The sequence below is a fragment of the Haliotis rubra genome, unplaced genomic scaffold (genome assembly GCF_003918875.1).
Source record: "Haliotis rubra isolate DU_JTF1 unplaced genomic scaffold, ASM391887v1 Scf353, whole genome shotgun sequence".
Classification (NCBI taxonomy): domain Eukaryota; kingdom Metazoa; phylum Mollusca; class Gastropoda; order Lepetellida; family Haliotidae; genus Haliotis; species Haliotis rubra.
In genome coordinates, this window is record NW_025767028.1 from 673,526 (window position 1) to 701,299 (window position 27,774).

A 27,774-nucleotide genomic window follows, 5' to 3' on the forward strand; every position below is an offset into this window, starting at 1 on the left:
AGAAATGAGTTATACACATTGAACCCATGTTGGGAATCATACCCGAGCCTTCCTATGACGTCGGACGCTTTAAACAGTAGGCTAGCCCACCACCACTGTTTATACTGGACATGATAAGTCTGGGATATTGGTATTTTTATGATTGATATTTTATCAGTGTGTCAATGAGTAAATAGATTATTATTCATAATATCAAATTTACATATATCCCTAACTATTTTTGTCCAGTATATATATATATAAAAAAAGTCAGCACTAATGATACAAAATGATTTTAATGACGACATGAAATGGTAAAACAGCAGACATGGAAGTACTATACAACATCAATGTTTGGAGATCCAAGTCATCGACAAGCAGATATCTCCACTCCACAAGTAATGTGCATGTGAGAATGTGACTGTTAGAAACCGCACTCAGCAGTATTCCAGCTACATAACAGCGGACATTAAATGTCAGATCTGGAACAGACAATCCAGTGATCAATAATTCAGCCACCCAGTGATTTTGTTGGGAGTCACTACACAAGGTAACAACTAGAGATGTGGCATTTCTGTGACATACACCAGTAGATGGACAGATGGGGATCTTCTTCTTTATAATCACAAGGATGTTCAGAACCATCTGACCGACATGCATCTGATCATGTCTGAAGATTAGTAGTACACCTATTTCTCCTGCACTGCACATCCACTTGAAAAGCATTGTGTATCTCCTTATGTCTGAAGATTAGGGGTAGACATTTCTTTTGGATTACACATATTTGTTCCAATCGAAAAGCATTGTGTATTAACAGTACACTGGTGGTAAATTGGTTGGAGGTTTTTGATATTTTTAAAGCAATATAAAATATGTATAAATTCACAATTTTTAATATCTAAAGTTCATTTGCCACATGAGGCCTGTAAACAAATAGTGGTAAAATGTCTGGTTCTTTCCAGACCACACTAAAGATGTTATTCTCACTGTACTGCTCATGACAACAGAACCCATCACTCTGATCAGTCGTTGGTGTGTACGCTAAGGATTAACGAGGCTGTAAAGTCACCAGGTCCTCTCCATAATTACCATCAGTTTTTAATACGTTGCTATGGCAACAGTTGGTGAGTCCACATCAGCCACTCACACACAACTGAAATGGCCAACCAATGTCCACAGGGTGGCACCGATGGCTCAACACAAGATGTGCCTGCAATAATGCACCAGTAGGCCCATGATACTAAATGCACATATGCGATAGAATCTGGCAATCGGTACAACAGTTTGTCTGTTTATCATTACATAATGGTCTAGGAGGGAAAAATAAACCGCCCTTCTTACTCTTAACAGATCTCCTGCCCCAAACAGATATCATCAGTATGATAGTCTATCTTCCTGTACATGGAAAAATAGTGAGCTCCATGTTTGTTTTCTGCAAATGGTTGCTGTGGTAGTGGCTTGGTCTTGTTTAAGGAGCTGGATTCTGAAATAAATACAACAGCCTTTCATTCAGGATCAGATGTCAGTGTGAGTGATTGTTGTTTTCAGTCTCACCAATATCAGACCTTTCTTTCCAAAACCAGCATTAAAGAACACCTGAAATACCTGATATTGGTCTCATCATGTTTTCATGAAAATGAACTGAATTGGCAGTTTCTGAATGTAAATAACAAAGGCTGTGTCTATGACATCTTCAACAAGATTGGGCACACCGCATAGAAATGTTCCTTGTTTTTTGTGTCATTCATTGTTCAAATCTCTGAATGGAGACAGTACAGAAATGAGTGAGTGAGTGAGCTAATATTTAACATCACATCAGCAATATTTCAGCCATACCATGAAGTAAGGAAAAGGAAGCTGAATCCCTTTAGAAAGCTGATATCTAATTGGTTAAAAAACCTATGCATTCTTACTTTACATCAGACAGATGCAACCATTCTTCATGTTCCACATATTCTATGGAGGAGATGTTAACGCATTTTGTATAAATTTAGTATTAACATTTACTCAGTAAAGTATTCAAGTCAATCTGTTGTGTGGGGTCAAGCATTCCACAACCTTGTGTGAGACAAACAAGAACGTCGAGCGTTTGAACGAGGTTTCCACACATTCATCATGCGAGGTCAATGCTAAAAAGAACAGTGCAGCATTTCCTGTTCCGAAGAAATATCAGGAACATGGAATCAGTTTTAAGTGGAATCTGTGACTGCAGGACTGGCAGCTAGATCTTTGTGATGTTTTTGACGTGAAAGTAATTTATCACACAATTTGGGGAACACAAGCAAAATACTGAAACTTTAGGATAAACAGTAACTGCTACACCAAAAACATGATAGTTGGCATCTCCGAGTCATCAGTAATCCTGTAGGGCAGCTGGTAAATATTCAAACCAGTGGTGGATAGCATGAGCAACAAGGACACATGTAACCAGGTCAAATACAGAGTGAACCTGATCCTGACTTAACACATTGTATATACATGTGGGGAATCAAACCCTGGCCATCGTGACAAGTGAACACACTGACCACAAGGCTACTCACCACTACTGACCCTCCTGGGTGTCCATGACAAGTGAACACACTGACCACAAGCTACTCACCACTACTGGCCCTCCTGGGTGTCCATGACAAGTGAACACACTGACCACAAGGCTACTCACCACTACTGGCCCTCCTGGGTGTCCATGACAAGTGAACACACTGACCACAAGGCTACTCACCACTACTGGCCCTCCTGGGTGTCCATGACAAGTGAACACACTGACCACAAGGCTACTCACCACTACTGACCCTCCTGGGTGTCCATGACAAGTGAACACACTGACCACAAGGCTACTCACCACTACTGGCCCTCCTGGGTGTCCATGACAAGTGAACACACTGACCACAAGGCTACTCACCACTACTGACCCTCCTGGGTGTCCATGACAAGTGAACACATTGACCACAAGGCTACTCACCACTACTGACCCTCCTGGGTGTCCATGACAAGGGAACACACTGACCACAAGGCTACTCACCACTACTGACCCTCCTGGGTGTCCATGCCTTCATCATCTCCTCCTTCCTCCTCTTCCTCTTCTCCCTCCTTCCTCTCGATCTTCTCGTACGCCTTGTCGGATGGCGTAACAACCACACCCTCCCACACGCTCATCTCGGTGGCAATACCTGACATAAATACATAAGGCAGAGATTAAAATGCTGTATTGAATACTCTTCATGTTATATCTAATGTCTGGCTATTGTGGAAGGAATTACTGAAGAAAGCAGGGGGCACAACTCCATACAACAAAATGTGGATCCTTAAAGCCATTTGGCTACCCATGATTCTAAGATGCACAAACATAAAACATTTTCGTCAGGCAAGCAAAAGATCCAAGTCCAAATTGTTATTGATTGAGACTTACTTGAGTTACCCTCCATTCCCAAGATCTGCTTGAAACCACCATGACTGAGGACTCGGAGCAATGTCTGAGCTGTGAAACACACCTGGTCCTACAAAAACACATAGGAACATTGACTGATGGACTGACATGGACTGAACAACTGACTAATAAATGGATTGAATGACTTAATGAATTCCTCATTAATAATTGACTGACGGATTGAAGGTGAGATTGAACAATAGACTGACCGAACAAAACATGACTGAACAACTTAATGAAGGAGTGAATCATTCATGATTGAACAATGACTAGGGCTGCAAAAGATCCACAAAAAAAGGATCAACATCACCCCTTAATGCATTTACTGCTTGTATTTTGAAAGGCTGTTTTAGCCTGTAGATCAGTTGGCTTCCACACAGCCTGCATAACAAGGAGGGATGGTGTCACACGTCTCCCCACAACTGATGGTCCTCCTGTTGAACAGGCTTTATAATACAGTGCTCTTTATACACGTCTCCCCACAACTGATGGTCCTCCTGTTGAACAGGCTTTATAATATAGCGCTCTTTAACCATGGCTTTATGTTACCCGTTTTGATTTTTGTACATCTTAATTACTTTGCAGTAAATGCTTTATGGGTAAGGCAGGGTAAGTTCACCTTCTGCTTGGTCTCTTACATGCTATCATTCACTTTCTCACGTTACCTGTTGCTCAAGGGTCATGACTGTGTGGACTCGGACTGTCCCTTGCTCACACGGGTCTGTGATGCCCACCGACCCCGGCAGGAAGAAGCCAGCGGTGGAGAAGCCAGCGGCCAGCAGCTGGAGACATCGTCTGAAACAGACAGAAGGACTTTATAGTGTGTCAGGTCTTACACTGGTTAGTGTCTGAAACAGACAGAAGGACTTTATAGTGTGTCAGGTCTAACACTGCTTAGTGTCTGAAACAGACAGAAGGACTTTATAGTGTGTCAGGTCTTACACTGGTTAGTGTCTGAAACAGACAGAAGGACTTTATAGTATGTCAGGTATAACACTGCTTAGTGTCTGAAACAGACAGAAGGACTTTTTAGTGTGTCAGGTCTAACACTGCTTAGTGTCTGAAACAGACAGAAGGACTTTATAGTGTGTCAGGTCTAACACTGCTTAGTGTCTGAAACAGACAGAAGGACTTTATAGTGTGTCAGGTCTTACACTGGTTAGTGTCTGAAACAGACAGAAGGACTTTATAGTGTGTCAGGTCTAACACTGATTAGTGTCTGAAACAGACAGAAGGACTTTTTAGTGTGTCAGGTCTAACACTGCTTAGTGTCTGAAACAGACAGAAGGACTTTATAGTGTGTCAGGTCTAACACTGCTTAGTGTCTGAAACAGACAGAAGGACTTTATAGTGTGTCAGGTCTAACACTGATTAGTGCCTGAAACAGACAGAAGGACTTTATAGTTTGTCAGGTCTTACACTGGTTAGTGTCTGAAACAGACAGAAGGACTTTATAGTATGTCAGGTATAACACTGCTTAGTGCCTGAAACAGACAGAAGGACTTGATAGTATGTCAGGTATAACACTGCTTAGGGCCTGAAACAGACAGAAGGACTTTATAGTGTGTCAGGTCTAACACTGTTTAATGTGAGTTACAAGATTATGTTGCATTGGAACTATGTCAGATATAGAGTGAACCTCAGAACAGTTATATCATGGTGTGTCGGCTGAACAAGCACTAAACATGGTTGTACATGACATCTTGTGCCCAGCATGCAGCAATTTTTCATCTAAAAGACATAAGACACAAACAAAAGTGGACCTGATAATTCAGTGATTGACACCATGAGCATTGATCCAGTGGGTGCATGAGTTTGGTTTTACACCACATTTAGCAATATTGCTGCAATATCACGGTAGGGAGACCAGCAATAGGCTTCACACATAGTACTTGTGGACTTCTCCAAGTCACATTAGTTGCCTCTTACAACAAGCATAAGATGCTGAAGACTAATTCTGATCTGGATCTTCACAGGTCCAGGACTGAATGAAAACAAATAGCATACAATGTGAAGTTGGTTTGTGAAGCAAACTGCTCCTGTCTAAAATTATTAGAGGCAGAGTTGTTTTATGCAACTATCTGGGATCAAAACAAACTTTAAAGTGAGCATCTAAGTAATTGTTTACTTGCATTCATATTCTACGAGTGAGTGAGTTTAGTTTTACGCCGCACTCAGCAATATTCCAGCTATTTATTTATTATAGGATATTTATATAGCGCACATATCCATGCACTAGTGCATGCTCAAGGCGCTGGTATTTTTTCCCTCGATCATTGGATGTCAATCTCAACGGCACATTGCATTATCAATCTCAACTCCCTGGGGTGTATACAACTCTTGCAGCCACTAGGCGCACCAAGTTATTTCGGCTTTCTCATCCTAACAAGGTACCCATTCAGTTGGGTGGACTGGGACACATAGTCACAGTACTTTGTCCATGTTCCCTGCACGTTGCTGTACCTGCAACTAGGTGTTTGCACGTATTCATGTGGCCACCATCTGGTCAAATACCAATGGATTCGTGGGTTCTTAAGTGCACAGGGTTGTGTACTGTACACTAGGGGTTGTGACAACACTGAAAGAGTCTGCACACAAAGTTGACTCCAAGGGTTTTACACCCGGTCACAGGTGGGCTCAATCCCGACACCTCAACCTCGCTGGATCACTAGCCTGGTGCCTTAGCCAGCTCGCCCACCACGCCCGCCCGCTATATGGCAATGGTCTGTAAATAATCGAGTCTGGACCAGACAATCCAGTGATGAGCAGCATGAGCATCGATCTGCGCAATTGGGAACCAGGGCTACAAATAAGGGGCGTACAGGCGTAATGTACGCCTCAAAATCAATTAAGTACGACATAATATAAGATTTCAAGCGTATCGTGTACGCACATAAATACCTTCGTACGTCTAGCATTTCATTTCCGTGCGTATCATGCAAATGGCAATCTATTTCGGATAAATACTTGTTGTTAAGTTTCTTTTGCGAAACACGATTTGACACAGTAGGAAACCCCGACATTAGGAATCCCTTGCGTTGCCATGCAACGATATGCGTCACTATTTTTCGATTGGCTAAAAACTACACTGTTCCTATTTATATCCAGTCGGACCTGACATTTCGCGCATCACACAGTCGCTCAGTTATTTCTCACGGGTCTTCAAATACAAATACATGGTTGGAAATAGTGATCGATGAATCGTCCAGACAAACCACATCAACTCGCTCACACAAAAACATGTCAGTACTCCTTCAAAATTCTCACTACACCTCCACTTGCAATATGATGTGTAAGTACACTCACACCCCCAAAAGTTATCTAGAGCCCTGGGGAACCGATGGCTTGTGTCAACCAAGTCAGCGAGCCTGACCACCCGATCTCGTCAGTCATGCTAACAACAAGCATGGGTTACTGAAGATCAATATTCTAACCTGGACCTTCACGGATCATATTCTATGATCTACTCAAGGATACACATGTGCACATATACCGAGATATGGTTCGGACTTGTGGCACTTCTTGGGGTCAAAGCCTGATTACTGCAAACGCTAAGCTTACGTTGCCTAGCAACAAGAGAACCGACAACATAAGGACATATATGTGCACATATAGCGAGATCTGGTTCAGATTTGTAGCACTTATTGGGTTGAAAACCTGTTGGCTACAAGCACTAAGCTTATGTCGACTACCAACAAGAGAACCGACTGACAGATTCGTGTGTCTCATTTTGTCTCTGACGACTGTTTCAACTTACTTAAATGCAACATTGATGGGTAGAGGCTGGCGTGAAGGGTTGTTCATGACGGCGTAGTGTCCCTGCAACAGCAACAACATCAGCATGACATACTTCCCCAATCTGAAGAAGCTCTGCATGTTTAATTCCACGATGAGATGTATTAACACCCAGGGCTAGCTAAAAGATTGGTAATCAGAAATACCATTAATGGTAAGAAACTCTTGTGAAATAACATTTAATTTACACACACAATACACAAAGTGTATTTATTCATACTCAAGTTCAAAACTATGTTCAGAATGCTGCCTTTGTATGTCATCCCAGTATAAATGTGTTGGCTCTCACCAGAGTAATGAAGTATGTTTGTCATCCCAGTATAAATGTGTTGGCTCTCACCAGAGTAATGAAGTATGTTTGTCATCCCAGTATAAATGTGTTGACTCTCACCAGAGTAATGAAGTATGTTTGTCATCCCAGTATAAATGTGTTGGCTCTCACCAGAGTAATGAAGTATGTTTGTCATCCCAGTATAAATGTGTTGGCTCTCACCAGAGTAATGAAGTATGTTTGTCATCCCAGTATAAATGTGTTGGCTCTCACCAGAGTAATGAAGTATGTTTGTCATCCCAGTATAAATGTGTTGGCTCTCACCAGAGTAATGAAGTATGTTTGTCATCCCAGTATAAAATGTGTTGGCTCTCACCAGAGTAATGAAGTATGTTTGTCATCCCAGTATAAATGTGTTGACTCTCACCAGAGTAATGAAGTATGTTTGTCATCCCAGTATAAATGTGTTGGCTCTCACCAGAGTAATGAAGTATGTTTGTCATCCCAGTATAAATGTGTTGGCTCTCACCAGAGTAATGAAGTATGTTTGTCATCCCAGTATAAATGTGTTGGCTCTCACCAGAGTAATGAAGTATGTTTGTCATCCCAGTATAAATGTGTTGGCTCTCACCAGAGTAATGAAGTATGTTTGTCATCCCAGTATAAATGTGTTGGCTCTCACCAGAGTAATGAAGTATGTTTGTCATCCCAGTATAAATGTGTTGGCTCTCACCAGAGTAATGAAGTATGTTTGTCATCCCAGTATAAATGTGTTGGCTCTCACCAGAGTAATGAAGTATGTTTGTCATCCCAGTATAAATGTGTTGGCTCTCACCAGAGTAATAAAGTATGTTTGTCATCCCAGTATAAATGTGTTGACTCTCACCAGAGTAATGAAGTATGTTTGTCATCCCAGTATAAATGTGTTGACTCTCACCAGAGTAATGAAGTATGTTTGTCATCCCAGTATAAATGTGTTGGCTCTCACCAGAGTAATGAAGTATGTTTGTCATCCCAGTATAAATGTGTTTGGCTCTCACCAGAGTAATGAAGTATGTTTGTCATCCCAGTATAAATGTGTTGGCTCTCACCAGAGTAATGAAGTATGTTTGTCATCCCAGTATAAATGTGTTGGCTCTCACCAGAGTAATGAAGTATGTTTGTCATCCCAGTATAAATGTGTTGGCTCTCACCAGAGTAATGAAGTATGTTTGTCATCCCAGTATAAATGTGTTGGCTCTCACCAGAGTAATGAAGTATGTTTGTCATCCCAGTATAAATGTGTTGGCTCTCACCAGAGTAATGAAGTATGTTTGTCATCCCAGTATAAATGTGTTGGCTCTCACCAGAGTAATGAAGTATGTTTGTCATCCCAGTATAAATGTGTTGGCTCTCACCAGAGTAATGAAGTATGTTTGTCATCCCAGTATAAATGTGTTGGCTCTCACCAGAGTAATGAAGTATGTTTGTCATCCCAGTATAAATGTGTTGGCTCTCACCAGAGTAATGAAGTATGTTTGTCATCCCAGTATAAATGTGTTGGCTCTCACCAGAGTAATGAAGTATGTTTGTCATCCCAGTATAAATGTGTTGGCTCTCACCAGAGTAATGAAGTATGTTTGTCATCCCAGTATAAATGTGTTGGATCTCACCAGAGTAATGAAGTATGTTGATTTCTTTTGGTTATTTTTAGCATTCTTCCTCAAAGTTGTATTGATAATCAACTGATATCTAGTGACCAATTATCAATCTCTGTGACATTATCCCAATAACCAGCCCAATTAACAGCAAGCTCCAAGACAATAAACCATCTGAGACACCAATACCCAAGACATCACCTCTCAGCATACTGCATAGTGAGTGGTTAAGTGATTGGTTAAGTGATTGGGTGAGCGAGTGATTGGGTGAGTGGTTGAGTGAGTGAGTGGTTGAGTGAGTGGTTGAGTGGTTGAGTGAGTGGTTGAGTGGTTGAGTGAGTGAGTGAGTGAGTGAGTGAGTGAGTGAGTGAGTGAGTGAGTGAGTGAGTGAGTGAGTGAGTGAGTGAGTGAGTGAGTGAGTGAGTGAGTGAGTGAGTGAGTGAGTGAGTGAGTGAGCTAGCTTAGTTTCACGCCGCTTTTAGCAATATTCCAGCAATATCACGGAGGGGGACACCAGACCTGTATTATCACACATTGTACCCATGTGGGAATTGAAGCTGGGTCTTCAATGATGAGCAAATGCTTCAACAACTCATCTACCTCACCGATATAGGTTCTAGAAGTCTTCCGGGCGGTGGGGTAGTCTAGTGGTTAAAGCGTTGGCTCGCGACGCCCAAGATCCGGGTTCGAATCCCCAAATGGGTACAATGTGTGAAGCCCATTTCTGGTGTCCCCGGCCGTGATGTTGCTGGAATATTGCTAAAAGCGGCGTAAAACCAAACTCAGTCAGTCAGTCAGTACAATGAGTGAAGCCCATTTCTGGTGTCCCCCGCCGTGATATTGCTGGAATATTGCTAAAAGCGACGTAAAACCAAACTCAAGTCAATCAGTCAGTCTAGAAGTCTTCCACACACAGCAGCGTGTGCTATACGCATACAGTTTGGGAATGAAAGCAAACAAGTTTCCTTGAGATCCCCTATCTTGGAAAACTGATCCAACAACAGGTCACTTCAGAGCGCCAACGGTTGAGGTTTCTACCAAACATTGAAGTGAATGATTCTGGCACAACTGGGGGACAACTGGGTTCAAGATGTGGCACGTGCTAGGTAACTGGACAAGAGCAAGCGTCCTCTGAAGGGGCATTGTATCAAATAACTGTCCTCACCATCAGGTCGATTATCCAGGGTGTGAGGGGCTGTAGGCCTTCGAACCTGTTCTTCAGATCTCGCAGTAGTCGAATCAACACCTTGATGCTGGAAGGAGAGAAATACTGGTCTAAAACACAATTGCAATGGTAGTCAGGGCCTTGACAGCTTATCTGATTTGTTCTTAACAACACTTATACTAAAATAGACAAATAGTTATATTAATATCATACTTCACATATATCATATATATCTTTCAATTTAGTGATATTTGTACCGGGAGACAATTTGATTTATGTTTGTTAGGGTGTTATCTCCCTTGAATACATTATAAAAGTCAGCATGAAGTGAGGTACAACTTTGGACAGTGGCTGGTGTTTCAGAGAAAATTTGATCTCAATTGAAACGATGAAAACTAGTATTGTACCTTGAGTGTAACGGCATTCTCCTCAAACCAGCGTGCGTGTCTGACAGCCGCCAGATGGCCCTGCATGACCTTCCCATCCACTGAAACAAGGGGAAAGCAACAACCTGAGAGAGTGAGAGTGAGAGAGCGAGAGAGAGAGAGAGAGAGAGAGAGAGAGAGAGAGAGAGAAAGAGAGAGGGAGGGAGAGAGAGGGAGAGAGAGAGAGAGAGAGAGAGAGAGAGGGGAGAGAGAGAGAGAGAGAGAGAGTGAGAGAGAGAGAGAAAGAGAGAGAGAGGGGGAGGGAGGGAAAAAGGGAAAAGGCATACAGCAGCTATGTACTTACGATGAAGTTCTGGGTCCAGCTTCTTCAAGTTTGGTGGGATGGTGGTGATAAGTCCCTTCACACTTGCATCTGCGGAGCTGATCTCAAACCCAGAGTCGTTCGTCAGCATACTTAGCACTGAAACACATGACATGTAACAATAGCAAATAAACATTAACATCATGGAACATAAGCAAAAACATGTAGTATTTGCAGCAATAACATGTAACATCAACATGGAAAATTACTCTGTAAGATTAACATCCGCCAATATCATGTAACATCAACAGGTAACATTTATGTGTAACATTTAAATGTAACAATAACATTAACATGAACTTCTATAATTTACGTGTAACATTAACAAATGTAGGCAGAAATTGTGAGGGCCGGGTCTTCTGAAATCAGGTTCTACATTCGATCAATGAAAAGGCAGCATATTCCTTTGGAGAGCATTGTGAGGTGATCTGTTGACTGGGGACTTCTCTCATGATGACTCTCACCTTCATTGGGTTCCTGCACCTTGAGTTCTTCCAATACCTTGTTGCCTAGCGATGCCACTGCTTCCTCTGAAGAATTACAACCAACACATATAATACACAGCTGCTATCTTGAAGCATGTAATTTGTAAACAGCTTGAGATGCAAACAAGAAGACAAAGTCATCAATATCCCCCTCAAAGGCAAAATACTCTTCATGATTATGTCTACGAGTTATGATTATGTCAAATATTTAGGTGTGTATATAGAAAAGTGGAAGGAGAGTATTGAAAGGTTTTGAAAGTTCTGCTCCAGAAAGCAGCACTATCACCAATTTCAGGCTAAGTCAAACGTGTTGCCATGGAAACGCCAAAAATATTTTATTCAGAATTCCAAAACTACCAAAAGGCACCAGTACACCACCAGATCTATCTATGTGCCAAGTTTGGTGAAGAAATATTGAACGATTTTAGAGTTCTGCTCTGGAAAAAAGCACTACCACCAATTTCAGTCTAAGTCGAACTTGTTGCCATGGAAACGCCAAATATATTTTATTCAGAATTCCAAAACCACCAAAAGGCACCAGTCTTTCCGGGGATGTAACCTGGAATCTCTAACTGTAAATCATGTGTAGCGTGCGTGTTAACCTGACTGACTGACTTACTTGTAGGTAGAGTCTTTCCGGGGATGTAACTTGGAATCTCTAACTGTAAATCATGTGTAGCGTGCATGTTAACCTGACTGACTGACTTACTTGTAGGTAGAGTCTTTCCGGGGATGATTGTAACCTGGAATCTCTAACCGTAAATCATGTGTAGCGTGCGTGTTAACCTGACTGACTGACTTACTTGCAGATGGAGTCTTTCCGGGGATGTAACCTGGAATCTCTAACTGTAAATCATGTGTAGCATGCGTGTTAACCTGACTGACTGACTTACTTGTTGGTAGAGTCTTTCCGGGGATGTAACCTGGAATCTCTAACTGTAAATCATGTGTAGCATGCGTGTTAACCTGACTGACTGACTTACTTGTAGGTAGAGTCTTTCCGGGGATGTAACCTGGAATCTCTAACTGTAAATCATGTGTAGCGTGCGTGTTAACCTGACTGACTGACTTACTTGTAGGTAGAGTCTTTCCGGGGATGTAACCTGGAATCTCTAACTGTAAATCATGTGTAGCGTGCGTGTTAACCTGACTGACTGACTGACTTACTTGTAGGTAGAGTCTTTCCGGGGATGTAACCTGGAATCTCTAACTGTAAATCATGTGTAGCGTGCGTGTTAACCTGACTGACTGACTTACTTGTAGGTAGAGTCTTTCCGGGGATGTAACCTGGAATCTCTAACTGTAAATCATGTGTAGCATGCGTGTTAACCTGACTGACTGACTTACTTGTAGGTAGAGTCTTTCCGGGGATGTAACCTGGAATCTCTAACTGTAAATCATGTGTAGCGTGCGTGTTAACCTGACTGACTGACTTACTTGTAGGTAGAGTCTTTCCGGGGATGATTGTAACCTGGAATCTCTAACTGTAAAACGTGTAGCGTGCGTGTTAACCTGACTGACTGACTTACTTGTAGGTAGAGTCTTCAACATGACAACAATATCTGCCACATTGTGTCCACCCATCATTGTGCCTTTCTTGAACGACCCAACTTGTCGCACCTCCTCCACTTGCTGCAACACAAACAAGACAGCATTGCTCATGTGTGTGCATGTGCATGCATGTAAATCAACGCTCTAGTCAGTGGCATTCTACCTATACAACACTGACCAGTACACAATCTGGTACTGGACCAGACAGTCTCGTGATTGCTGTTGATTGTGTCGACAACATGATCCAACTCAATCACCCATCCATATTTGGATGCTGGGCACCAGATCTGTCCAGAATCACCAGAAACTGAAGCGATGGCAACACAGATCTCAGACATGGGATAATGTTGACTGCCTTAAAGTTAAAGTCTGGGTGCCCTTGAGAGGGAAATATTTCTATTCCTTGTTTAAAACATGCCCGATAGGTAACATGTTCAAGTAATGTTAGTGTTGCTGACTATTAATAACTGAACAAAACGTAATGAGGCTCAAAACCAGTGGCTTAAATGAGACATATATATTGTCACGTTGTCTTACAGCGTCATCATAGTATGTGCCCAGGAAATGGATTGATCAGAAATTCATATTGTGACGTCTCACAATGGCATCGTATACAGTGTTCGTCTCACAGCAGCGTAGTATGTGCCCAGGATATTGACCTGTCATAGATTTATATTGTGACGTTGTCTCACAGCGGCATCGTATGTGCCCAAGACATTGACCAATCATAGAGTTATATAGTTGTGTCACAGCGGCATCGTATGTGCCCAAGACATTGACCAATCATAGAGTTATATAGTTGTGTCACAGCGGCATCGTATGTGCCCAAGACATTGACCAATCATAGAGTTATATAGTTGTCTCACAGCGGCATCGTATGTGCCCAAGACATTGACCAATCATAGAGTTATATAGTTGTCTCACAGCGGCATCGTATGTGCCCAAGACATTGACCAATCATAGAGCTATATAGTTGTCTCATCGCAGCATCGTATATACCCAAGACACTGACCAATCATAGAGTTATATAGTTGTTTCACCGCAGCATCGTATATACCCAAGACATTGACCAATCATAGAGCTATATAGTTGTCTCATCGCAGCATCGTATATACCCAAGACACTGACCAATCATAGAGTTATATAGTTGTCTCATCGCAGCATCGTATATACCCAAGACACTGACCAATCATAGAGTTATATAGTTGTCTCACCGCAGCATCGTATATACCCAAGACATTGACCAATCATGGACTTATATCGTGGTGAGTACTCACAGCGGCATCGAATGTACCGGGGGCAATGACCAGGTTGTCAAGGATACCCTGTATCTTGGTGACGAGGGCCAGAATGGAGGCCTGTTCCTGGGCTGTGGGAGTCAGGTCTGTGTTCCTCTTCAACAGTGACTACAACATAAACATCAACATCCCAGAGAGTCCTCTTTATGAGCTCAATATTCAGGAGACATTTGTTCAGGAGATCATCAAAATGAGTAATTGGTTGAAGAAGAGGGAAAAAATATTCAGCCGATTAACATAAACAGACAGACAAAGGACAATGTTGTTGGTTCGTGTGTTGTATTACACTGCACTCAGCAATGTTATAGCAATACAACATTCTGTATACAATTGAGTCTGGACCAGATAATCCAATGATTGATGTCATGAATGTAACCTTCTTACCATGGTTTTGGCAAGAAAAACTGCAGAACAATCCTAATGTGGATAGGAGAAAGAACAGTAGGGCGTGTGATTTCATGGACACCAGTTACACTGGACTCCATCTGCCCTGAAACTAGTGGCTCATACAACTCCTGGGGCATTTCATACTTTCACAGGGCTCATACAGATCATCAGCCATTAGACTTAAGGCCTTTCCATGGCCCATCAACAATTGTAAGGAACTACAGAAACACTTACAACACATAGGTAGCTGAATACATACAAGTCTGGACCGACCAGAGGGACATAATGCTTAGCTATATCTCTGCACTAGGAAAGTTTTGCTTCGTGCTGGAGATTAATTAACACCCACTGTCATTACATGGTATGTTTTTATGTTTTAGAATCGTGTAAAATCATAGCTTGACAAGTTTTGCTAGATATAGGGCCTTTTAGGGCATATCACTATGAATCGGGCCCTTTTCAAGGCTATAACGAATGTAGGGCTTTTTTAGGGCATATCACCATGAATCGGGCCCTTTTCAAGGCTAAAACGAATGTAGGGCCTTTTAGGGCATATCACTATGAATCGGGCCCTTTTCAAGGCTAAAACGAATGTAGGGCCTTTTAGGGCATATCACTATGAATCAGGCCCTTTTCAAGGCTAAAACGAATGTAGGGCCTTTTTAGGGTAAACTTTCAGACCTCCTCAAGCCCCTGTTACAATATCACATCTGGAAACACACAAACTTACTTCGGTCAGGGCCTTTTCCTCAGGGGCTGTTTTGGCACGGGGAAACGTTGACTCACACTGAAAGTTCAAACATCCTAATGAGCGAGTGAGTTTAGATTTACGCTGCTTTCACCAATATTGCAGCCATATCATGCTGAGGTACACCAGAAATAGGCTTCACACAATGTACTGATGGAGAACCGAACCCGGGTCCGCGGCGTGACGAGTGAACAAGTTAACCACTAGGCTACCCCACGGCCCCTGATTTATAATCAATATGTGGCATTTACAGATTCCAGTAAGGAATGTCCTTCCCCTCTGGTCGTACTCGCACCCATTTCATGGTCAGTTTGTCACGACAATGATATACTCAGTGAATGAGTACTGTTTTAAGTTATAAGGATCGTAAGGAGACACGATTTCACCGCAGTTAATATAAACTTTCTTTAATGACATATTGAGTGACACTAATAAATTTAGATTGCAAAAGTAACTCCAGATATACAAATAGCTTGTTCTATTACTAGATAGTGTAACAACAGGGTTTACTTGTATAATTCAATGAGTTTGTTGGTACTTCCAAAGACTGATTAGGAAAAGATGAACAAATGTGGGTAGTTCAGCTTATGTACGGAACATATTATTTTGATTTTGAGGGTCAAGCTAGGACCTCAGCTTATCTATGAGTGAGTGAGTGTGAGTGAGAGAGTCACATCAGCAATATTTCAAGCATATCGTGACAAAATCAAGTTATAGATTTATAAAAAATATTTAAAAGTGAATTATAAACACAGGTCAACGAACGACAGTGAAATAACTAGTATATCACAGATACAATTTTTTAAACTAGTAATTAAATCATAAACAGCTTAACTATAGATGATAAAAACAAGCTATACATCGCCAACAACTGAAGGTTGATCACCATACTAAGGACCATGGGGACTTACAATACCCTTGCCTGAACTCACTCACAATTTATTATCAAACAATGTTACTGAACTCGCCAGTCTCGCCTGTACTAACTGACTGAGTTTGGTTTTATGCCGCTTTTAGCAATTTTCCAGCAACATCACGGCGGGGGACACCAGAAATGGGCTTCACATATTGTACCCATGTGGGGATTCGAACCCGGGTGTTCGGCATGGCGAGCCAACGCTTTAACCACTAGGCTACCCCACCGCCCCTCGCCTGTACTAAGTCAATCGGTATCAAACAATGTTACTAAACTTGCCAGTCTCGCCTGTACTAAGTCAACTGGGTTAAAAAAATGTTACTAAACTCACCAGTCTCACCTGTACTAAGTCAAACGGTATCAAACAATGTTACTAAACTCGCCAGTCTCACCTGTACTAAGTCAAACAATGTTACTAAACTCGCCAGTCTCACCTGTACTAAGTCAATCGGTATCAAACAACGTTACAAAACTTGCAAGTCTCACCTGTACTAAGTCAAACGGTATATGGGGGATGAACGCCCTGAATCTGAAATGGGAAAACACAAAATATACTTCAACAGAAACTGTGACATATTTACTGAATTAAGCCATAGGGAATTACAAATGTCATGGGAAAATAGTGTTGGGAATCTGAAACCAAATCCATTATCAATTATCGGAGGTCTTGTGGTGAACGATTATTGACTATAATCAAAATATATGCATTTTTAATTTAATCACCAATTCCCCAGGTTTTTTTTAATTGATGTTTTTTTATAACTAATACTGTCATGCAATGAAATGCATGCATGCAAGTATGACACTGGAAATATAATTAAACAATAAAAGTGGTTAAAATTTTACAATGTGCATAGCTTTACGCTGTTGAGAGCGTGTTTGTTCGTGTATATTTAACAAATTAAATGGTTAGTATACGATTTTCATTTCTTTTCGATCATCGGAACACCACTACAATAAAAAGTAAACTGTATCACATTTGCAGTCCCGAACGTTGGCAAAGTCTTTATATGTTAATGAAATCAAAGAACATTATCAAATTTCATAATTAAATAACTCCACAATACAAGAAAATGGTAATATATTTCATTGCTGTGATAAGTATGGGTATGTTTTTATACGCCACTTTCAGCAATATTCCAGCAATATCACGACTGGTTATACCAGAAACGGGCTTCACACATTGTTCCTATGTGGGGAATCGAACCCAGGTCTTCAGTGTGACAAGTAAACGCTTTACCCACTATAATTGTCCATGAAAAGATCAACATTTTCTATTCTCAGAGATTAAAAAGTTCTAATTTCCCATCTTTGTGCATGAAAAATAATCATTTATAACTCTCATAACATCAAAAAACAAGATACATTTGCAAAATATAAATTGATACATAAACATTTAAACTGATACTTTCAAAACTAAATATCGATACATCTTGGAAAAAGTATCGATGCATATATATCATGGCATCGCTAGTTGTTTTTCAACAATCTGAGTCTGGGTCAGACAATCCAGGGAGCGTCACCATGCGATACAATGACAAGGAATTATCTGTTACTATAAAAACACATATATTTATACATAAGACTGAGCATGTGTCAAATAATCCTGGTGTCCCGAGTGTTGATGTGGCACATTCTTGAACATGTTTAAGGCCAGAAGTTCTACCCCATCCCGAGAATACTCTTACTATCAAATGAGTCGGCTAATGCTATTTCATGTACATAAACGTAAATAATAATTATCAATATATCATCTACATTGACAGAGTAAACTAAATGAAGCATTATATTGTGACACCTAGACACAATGGAATTGTGTACATACGGAGGTCCAGGTTTGAATGGGGGATGTGACGGTCTCATCCCTCCTCTCATTGGTGGGCCCCCTCGTCCTCGGAGATTCCTGTAAAAGAGCGTTGTCGTCATTCAGTACACTATGCAGGATTTGCTAAATATCGTGCATCATGAGCCTTGCCCCAGATGAGCTCTGTGTTCACATTATATATACAAATTAATCACAGTTATATAAGGTTCTGGCATTTGCATACAATTATGCCTGGGAAAAACACATCAGTTTGAAAATACTTTGGGTAACTACCATGATTTTCTGTTCAGACTAGACCCAGGCATCACACACACATGGACTCATCACGCATATGGATACATCACACACATGGATCCAGGCATCACACACATGGATCCAGGCATAACAAACATGGATCCAGGCATCACACACATGGATCCAGGCATAACAAACATGGATCCAGGCATCACACACATGGATCCAGGCATAACAAACATGGATCCAGGCATCACACACATGGATCCAGGCATAACAAACATGGATCCAGGCATCACACACACATGGACCATCATGCATATGGATACATCACACACATGGATCCAGGCATCACACACATGGATCCAGGCATTACACACACATGGACCATCACGCAAATGAATACATCACACACATGGATCCAGGCACCACACACATGGATCCAGGCACCACACACGAATGGACCATCACGCAAATGGATACATCACATACATGGATCCTGGCATCTCACACATGGATCCAGGCACCACACACGAATGGACCATCACGCAAATGGGTACATCACATACATGGATCCTGGCATCTCACACATAGATCCAGGCATCACACACGAATGGACCATCACGCAAATGGATACATCACATACATGGATCCTGGCATCTCATACATGGATCCTGGCATCTCACACAAATGGATCCATAACATACATGCAGGGTTTTACACCATTAGCGAAGTACGCTCAAATATAGAAAATGGACACAGAAAAAAATCACTGCGTCCAGAGGGATGCGCAATATTACTTACTGTACCCGCAACACACCTATGACCTTGGTAAGCGTTGGGCTATTTCTTTCAGAGCAGTCAGGGACCGTTCAAAACCTTCTTAAAAAGTCACTTGCCACTGGACTTTAAGAAAGTAACTTGCTCTGACTAATTTTCCACTTGCCCTGATTTTTATGAAATAATCATGATGATGTAATTATGAAAGAATAAATCAACATCCTATTTGATGTTAATGTTTACTGGCCTAGTTATTGAAAATTCTACCATGAATCAAGAAAATACTAGATTCTGATTGGTTGTTCAGAAAAATCAGACGGCATCAATTGTGGATTGACGCTCATCTGATTGTAAGGCCGATTCACCGCGCATTGACAAATCTTATTGTCAATCCGTTTGACCACAATGATGGCGGATCATAACAACAACTCCATGGATTTTGACGCTGACTTTCGAATATTCCACATAGGCAATTGGAAATTTTTGGATTAAAAATGCGTTTGATTTCATTGCGCTTCACTGCCGCACTATTTCAGCTTGACCACCAACATGACTAATATCAACACAACAGACGTGATGGAAATGCTGATAAAACAGTTATTTAAACTCGAAAAATACAATTATATGATCCCCCCCCCCCCTACAATTACGTGGGAACCTCACTATCATATTACCTTCTATTATAAAGATATTCAAACTCAGTTACAATACACAGCCCCAAACATAAACAAAACAATATCTAACATATAAATCAGAAAGCCTTGTGAAAATACATCCCTATCTATACAAAATATGCAGCAAAACATTAGTAAACATTTACCTACCTGGTAAATGGTATATTTAATTCCTTTTAGAATGGGAAATTTGCAAGATAGATCTAACGGTCTGGCGAAACACCACATTTATGCCACTCATAGTCATACTCCATCATATCCCGTTGCATCGTTCACAAAATAATTCTGCTGCTCTGCCAGCTTCTGCGCCAAGGTTGTCACTGTTATGTTCATCTACTTTGAAAACGCTTGGACACAGTCCAGTCCCAAGCGATGAAAACAAAGTTCCAAGGAATCACAAGTTAGTCGCATGTACACTCAGCAGCAGCACTGTCACCTTTTTGTGCATGCGGGGTGGAGGCAGTTCGTGAAATCATGATCGATTCGGTCATAAAATTCAACAGTCTTTGATGAGTTACAGGTCGTGTAGGTTGATCAGGAAAGGATCTATTCTTCGATTCTGCAGGGTTCAGATTCGACAGCCAGTCAAGTATTGCCCACTGTCACTTCAAATTTCAACCTTTCGCAAAATGTAAACACTGGCTCGTCCGCCATTTCAAACTGTTGCGTAACTGTCTACTTCGAAGAAAATAAGTAGGTCAGACAATTCCATTATAGTGTGGCCAGGGGGGTACAGTTTCACGGCACACAAAACAATAGGCTGGTTTTAGTCATGTGGAGTTGGGATGAAAAAAATCCCAAGGTCTCGGGTATTACATAATTGCATTGAATAAACAGTAGTTTGATTTCTTTGGACAGAATATTGTTATGTTGTAATGTTAAAAAAATACGAACGGCACCTACCGCTCCCTTCACAGACGAGTTCAATTCGCCTCTCGACCCATGCCGGATTACGCAGTGTCTTCCGCAGAGTGAGGAAGTTCGATTTTAAATGGTTCATGGTAGAATGGAGATAACCCTAGTGTGTTTGAAAATCAGAGACATGCTTTACTGAATTGATGGCGACTAAATATATCAATTGAAACCTCACGCTACGCCGGGTTCCAATTGAAATTTAGTCGCCATCAATTCAGTAAAGCATGTCTTTGATTTTCAAACACACTAGGTTTATCTCCTAAGTGATAAATAGCAAAGAAAGGTAACTCTACTTTATTATCACTGTGAAATTTAATTTTGAGCAGATATGGAATTTAATCCAAGTTTATTTGCAGTTTGAAACCATAAGTGGAAATTATCTAATAGCCCACAGACAAGTAAAATACCATTATTTGATTGCCCGAAATGAAAACGACTTGTCACGGGCGTCGGACAATGGGATTTTTTAACCCCTGCCAGTCCTCTTGATCATGATGATCAATGAAATATTCCAGGGTCTAACGAATAGGGCTGCAACGATTCACCCAGACCTCGATTCGATTCTCGATATTGGACCCTCGATTCAATCATTTTCAATTCGATTCTTCATTCAAGTAAAAACATCAGATTTCAATTAAATCTCAGAGTCGGCTTTGTTATTATGAAACCCATCGTCAACTTGGCGATGTCTCCTAACAACAATTGTCATTTTATAATCAACCCGGCGTCAACCAATCACGTTTTGCCTAATTTCAGCGATCAAAACTGCTTAAGTTAGAGTCAAAATTACATTCTGGGTGTGTAGAAATAATTTAAATAGGTGTTCAAATATCTAATCGAAATAGTGATAATGGTTATCGAAAATCAAAGCTAATGTGTCAGGTTTCGATGAATTGAACTAAATGGTTGCCGCCCTACTAACAAAATTATGAAAACGTACAGTTGTCTACACTGTTACTTCACAGAACCCTCATAGTGTCCATACTGACCATTAGAGTGAGTGAGTATGGTTTTTCACCGCTTATAGCAATATTCCAGCAATATCACAGCGGGGGACACCAGAAATGGACTTCACACATTGTACCTATGTGGGGAATCAAACCCGGGTCTTCGGTGTGGCGAGCAAACGCTTTAACCACTAGGCTACCCCACCGCTCCACTGACCCTTAGAACTACTAGTTGGGCGTACCTGGAACCCCCATGTTTGTGAGTCAAGGTAAAACCCTGCTTTACTCAGACGCAGAATACTGACAATATCCTGACAGGGGTTGAAATAACTTTAAAATTGCTAGTGTACTCCGGTACAGTGGCACATGCAAAAACACTTGCTCTGATAACTTTTTCACTATACCAGCTGTTTTCTTGTTGATTTTTAAAATAAACAACATAATTAACATTGGAAAGTCAACTTGACACGGTACAATGTGATATACAAATTTGCTTGCCCGACAGAAAAAAACACTGGAGTCGGACGTCGGGCAATGGGTTATTCCAACCCCTGTCCTGAGCTCTCTTTGTTTAATATCTCTTTGATGATGGGTGTCAACAGAGACCATATAATATTATATGGTCTCTGGTGTCAGACAGGGAAAACTACAATGGTAAATACCATCTTTCCATGATTGATCCTGCAACCATCCACTGATAGATTTACTTATACCGGTACCACTAAACGTATTTTCTGCGTATGGGGGTGTCCTTTTGTCCTGTAAAGTTTATTATATGACCCGTGAAAACAGGTGAAGATGAAGAGTGCACCCCCCTTTCTCAAGAGCGTACACCCCCCTTTCTCAAAAAGCTGTATCCGTAGAGGAAAGGTTTATTCGTAAACATGGTAAAACAGTTACGAAATAAGATGGCGAACATATTCTATAAGCGCACCAATGTTTGTTTACAAATTTCTGAATGCAACACACTGCAACTAGACACACTCGATTCGAGTCGAACTGATTCTTGACTCGAAACACAATACCATTTTTAGCGTTTCCAGTTTTTCGAGTGTATTCTGCAGATCGTTTTGTTCTGCCTTCTTTTTCGTATATTTTCCCCTTCAAATACAACACATGGGCTCTCCCCGTGCGTGACAATAGCCACAATGAAGATATAAGATAAACTTACCTCATATTTGGGATGTTTTGATTCACGTGTAGAGCGTCCGGATATCGTTTACTGGATGACGAGTGCGCATGCGTACAAATATACTCAATGCTGTGGAGAGCGGTGTCGGTTGTGCAACGAAACTATGGGCACACGGTGTACAGAGTTTTGTGGCATTCGTGTTATTCCGGGACACGCCATAGTGTGGTTTAGCATCTCTGTTCCAAACGCAGCGTTGCGAATCCTACCTCACATACGCCAAACGTGCGCAAAACATTTGAAATTTTACTTTTTCCTAGTAATTTCTGAATCTCAAACTTGAATAGAAATGTTTTATTTCCAACGAACTGTAGAGTTTGAAGAAGTAATATGTCCCCTTTCTTCGAAATTAGGACCTTATATTTTTGACAGAGTGTATTGTCATAAAGCATGCAAAATAACTGAAAACTTCTACTTTTTTGTAAAACCCACATAAGAATATATTATGTAGAGATTATCACCCTTCCATATCTTGCCCCGTATCATATATATATATATATATATATATATATATATATATATACGACTGAGGCCGTTATAGGCCGAGATCAGATATGGGTCTCGGGATGATACGGGGCAACATATGGAAAAGGGAGGGTCATAATATTTCTGTCACTTAATACAAACCAAGCAATAATCGTTCATTTAAAAAACAATTACAAAAAATATTTCACTCAAACACTAAAAAAACATATTCGAAAACATAAACATGAAACAAGCACTATGCTACGTAATAAATTCAAGCATTCGCCTAAATAGTTTTGGAAAAGTCTCAAGTTAAATGATGATAATTCTCAAACCCAGAAACTAGAAATATTTCATGATCTTTTAAAATCTTTAAACGATTCATATGTTGGCGGCAATGATGATGTCGAGGAAGATCTCGTGAGGTTCATATAATAACTCTATGCCTAATAGAGATATTACATTAGAAGAAATACGTTCAGCTATTTCGCATCTGAAGCGTAACAAATCTTCAGGCCTTGATTTGATTGAAAATGACTATTTGCTTGATTCATTTTATATCCTTGGCGAGTTTTATGTTTCGTTTTTGATCTGATTTTATCAGATGCATGGTGTTATCCCTGATTCATGGTTGACCGGAGTGATTCGACCAATATATAAGAAAAAAAGGTGACTGCTGATCCGACCTCTTACCGGCCAGTTACAATTATTAGTTGTTATCAAAGTATTATCATACAACATAGAGGGTAGATTCTTCAAATTAATTCAAAGTATGCATAGTAATATAAAATCTTGTGTTATGGTTGACAACCAAATATCCAATTTCTTCTTTAGTTATTCTGGTATCCGACAAGGGGGAAATCTCTCACCATGATTATTTTCGAATTTTCTCAATGACTTGGATGTTTTTATTGAGAGCAAAGGTTGTAAGGGCGTCGACGTCAGTGGTGGGTGTGATGAGTTTGTGTACATGTGTATCAAATTCATTATTATGTTGTATGCGGATGGTGCGATACTTCTTCTTTGAATGGCATTATTTAGAAGTAGGGAAGTACGATGAACTCATCAACCAACCCTAACTGGTTTTATTTACTTGTACAAACATGTCTGTACCCCCCTACTGGCTTCTACTTGTAATCCCTTGTTACTGCCTTGATACTGGTTTCTACTGCCTTGATACTGGCTTCTACTGCCTTGATACTGGCTTCTACTGCCTTGATACCGGCTTCTACTTGTAATCCCTTGTTACTGCCTTGATACTGTCTTCTACTTGTAATCCTTGTTACTGCCTTGATACTGGCTTCTACTTGTAACCCCTTGTTACTGCCTTGATACTGTCTTCTACTTGTAACCCCTTGTTACTGCCTTGATACTGGCTTCTACTTGTAATCCTTGTTACTGCCTTGATATTGGCTTCTACATGTAACCCCTTGTTACTGCCTTGATACTAGCTTCTATTGTAACCCCTTGTTACTGACTTGATACCGGCTTCTACTTGTAATCCTTGTTACTGCCTTGATACTGGCTTCTACTTGTAATCCTTGTTACTGCCTTGATACTGGCTTCTACTTGTAATCCTCGTTACTGCCTTGATACTGGCTTCTACATGTAACGCCTTGTCATCACATCGTCATTGTACATCCCAATCAATGTCCTTGTTGTTTTAGTTAAGTATGTACTGTTTATATATTATTCTGTTTTTTACCTTACTCATACTAGCTTGACAATGAAACAAGAATCTGTATCGAAACGTCGCATCATCTGAATAAAGAAGTTGTTCATCCATAATGTGATACTTCTTGGCGAAACCCAGAAACAACGTCAGAATTCCCTTGATGTATTCAAAACATATTGTGATACATGGAAACTCCGTGTAAGCATAGCAAAAACTAAGATTATTATATTTTGAGGGGGTGTTGGTAATAAATCTAAACTATCTTTTCAGTTTGACTCTAAACCAATTGAAATTGTAAATAATTATACGTACCTTGGCATCAACTTTCACCGCAAAAGGAGATTTAATTTCGCAATCAATGATTTACTGTCTAGCTCTATGAAAGCCATGTTTGCATTACTGAAGAAATAAAATAACTTCTGTTTGGCACTCGATACTGTGATTCATCTGTTCGATATTTTAATACTACCTATTGCCTTATATGGGAGCAAAATGTGGGGGTATGAAAATACTGTAAATATTGAAGAGTTTCATCTTAAATTCCTTAAGTTTGCTACAGGCCTACGATTATCAACCCCAAACTTTATGGTTTATGGCGAACTGGGTCGTTTCCCTGTGAACATTATAATCGCTAAAAGGATGATCACGTTTTGGCATAATTCAGAAACTGCATCTTCCCCGTATAGGTTATCACCGCGTGTCCTTCAACTCTTCAAATAGACAACTATCTTAATCTCCGTAATAATAACGTATGGATATCTCACATTAAAAGTATTTTAAACAGTTGTGGTTTAACTTATGTATTTGAAAACCCTAGTTGTGTTTGTAAACAATGGCCAGTCTCTTAAAGATGGTTGAAATGGAGGGAAGATATTCATGTAAGTTCAAAGGGTAATTATATATACTGCAAAGATCTGCCGTCGTTTGAAAAATACCTTCTATTACCTGTATACGTCTCTCGGCCCATTATGTCATTTCGGACATCGAACCATAATTTACCGATAGAGACTGGCCGCTGGAAACATATACCAAGAATAAACAGACATTGGGCGTGACTTTTATGCTGATGACTCCCAATTGATGGACAGCTTTAAACCAAGTCCAGACAGTCAGCAGAAGGCCAAGGATAACATGGAGTCGTGTCTCAATGATGTCAAGTCCTGGATGACTAACAACAAACTGGTCTTAAACGATAGTAAAACAGAAACCATCACTATTGCTCCACGTCAAAGACAGTGTCAGCTTCCTTCCATTTCCATTGGACAAGCCTCAATCCCTTTCTCTCCCTCTGTAAGAAATCTTGGTGTTTATTGGGACTCAAGTCTAACTATGAAAAGTCATATCAACCACTTATGCAAAATATGTCCCTTCCATCTCGGAAATATTGGTTCCATACGCAACATTTTAACTATGGAAGCAACGACCACCCTCGTTCGATCTCTAGTTCTATCACGCTTGGACTACTGTAACAGTTTACTAATTGGTATCTCTGATGAACAATTACAGCGCCTCCAGAAAATACAGAATCAGGCTGCTCGCATCGTCACAAGGACAAAGCTACGCTCACATATTACGCCAGCTCTCAATTCTCTTCATTGGCTCCGGATCCGCGAGAGGATTCAATTTAAACTGCTCTCCCTTGTTTATCAGTCTATTACTAACATTGGCCCAGCATACCTCCAGGACTTGATAACACTGGACAAACGGGACAGATCTCTCCGCTCCAGTGATCAACTCTTGCTAGTTGTACCCGTGTGTACACTCAAAACCTTTGGTGCAAATTCATTTTCTAATGCTGCTGTCACTCTCTGGAACTCTCTACCATCAGATCTTAATACCTCTCCATCACTGCCAGTCTTTAAGTCCAAGCTCAAAACTCATCTCTTCAAGAAATATCTGTGAACGCCAACTTTCCTGTACATGGAACCTGTATGTTATGCGCTTAGAGCATGTCCCTGAGTGGTGTGGATGAGGCGTAAGTACTCTTATTATGTTTTACAGATTCAAGATGAAAATGCAGCAGAGAGGGCTCGAGTGATCCTGGCACAGTCTCACTGGTAAGGCTCATCATCAGCTCAGGACCCTTGCCCCCTCTACACGCAGCCAAGACAGCGAATGGGACTTTTCCCAAGAAACGCTGCCTAGTCGAACCTCCCAAGGACCTTCCGGAGAATATGAAGGCTCCCCAACACTTCAGCCTTCTGCATTACCTAGAGTGTCAGAAGGGCTGTACTCCCGGTGGAGAACCCGGGCACTCTTCTGATCTGCACCAAGAGATCAGGAGGTACCAAACCAAGGGCACCGAGAACAATGGGGAGCCTGACGACAGTGTACTTGGGATGCAAGCGAGACATTTCAAAGGCGAGGTCCGCATATTTATCATGTTTTTCCTGAATCTTGCCAATCACGTTGCTGTCAAAAAAGGGACAGAAAATAATTATTATTATTACTATTATTATGAATGCTGATAATCTGGAATATGGTGTTTGTTTAGATGACACCGTCCAGTGGACAGTCATAGCCCCCGCTTTCTATATATATGGGGGACGGTGGGGTAGTCCTGTGGTTAAAGCGTTAGCTCGTCACGCCGCTGATCCGGGTTCGACTCCCCACATGGACACAATGTGTGAAGCCCATTTCTGGTGTCCCCCTCCCCAATATTGCTGA

The 27,774-nt window shown here is 40.9% G+C and overlaps 1 protein-coding gene across 1 annotated transcript; it reads right to left on the reverse strand.

Annotated features, from left to right (window-relative positions):
• Positions 1–256: 256 nt before the first annotated feature.
• On the reverse strand, positions 257–23,046 carry LOC124285139 (interleukin enhancer-binding factor 2-like). Its single transcript, XM_046721302.1, has 15 exons — positions 22,950–23,046; positions 18,229–18,306; positions 16,890–16,932; positions 15,470–15,526; positions 14,332–14,460; positions 13,033–13,135; positions 11,483–11,548; positions 11,001–11,117; positions 10,691–10,758; positions 10,272–10,376; positions 7,161–7,222; positions 4,069–4,198; positions 3,386–3,473; positions 2,999–3,146; positions 257–1,462 (listed from the first exon to the last, which is right to left on the reverse strand). Exons 1-14 carry the CDS (start codon positions 22,952–22,954, stop codon positions 3,001–3,003), a joined length of 1,197 nt encoding a protein of 398 aa, XP_046577258.1. The 5' UTR covers positions 22,955–23,046; the 3' UTR covers positions 257–1,462; positions 2,999–3,000.
• Positions 23,047–27,774: the final 4,728 nt, after the last annotated feature.

What these genes read in the sequence shown, in the direction of transcription:
- LOC124285139 (XM_046721302.1), bottom strand. An exon ending in CCATTCAAACCTGGACCTCC is followed by an intron (nt 16,933 to 18,228) that starts GTATGTACACAA and finishes TTCCCATTTCAG; the next exon opens with ATTCAGGGCGTTCATCCCCC. An exon ending in GGTGCAGGAACCCAATGAAG is followed by an intron (nt 11,118 to 11,482) that starts GTGAGAGTCATC and finishes CATGTGTTTCAG; the next exon opens with TGCTAAGTATGCTGACGAAC.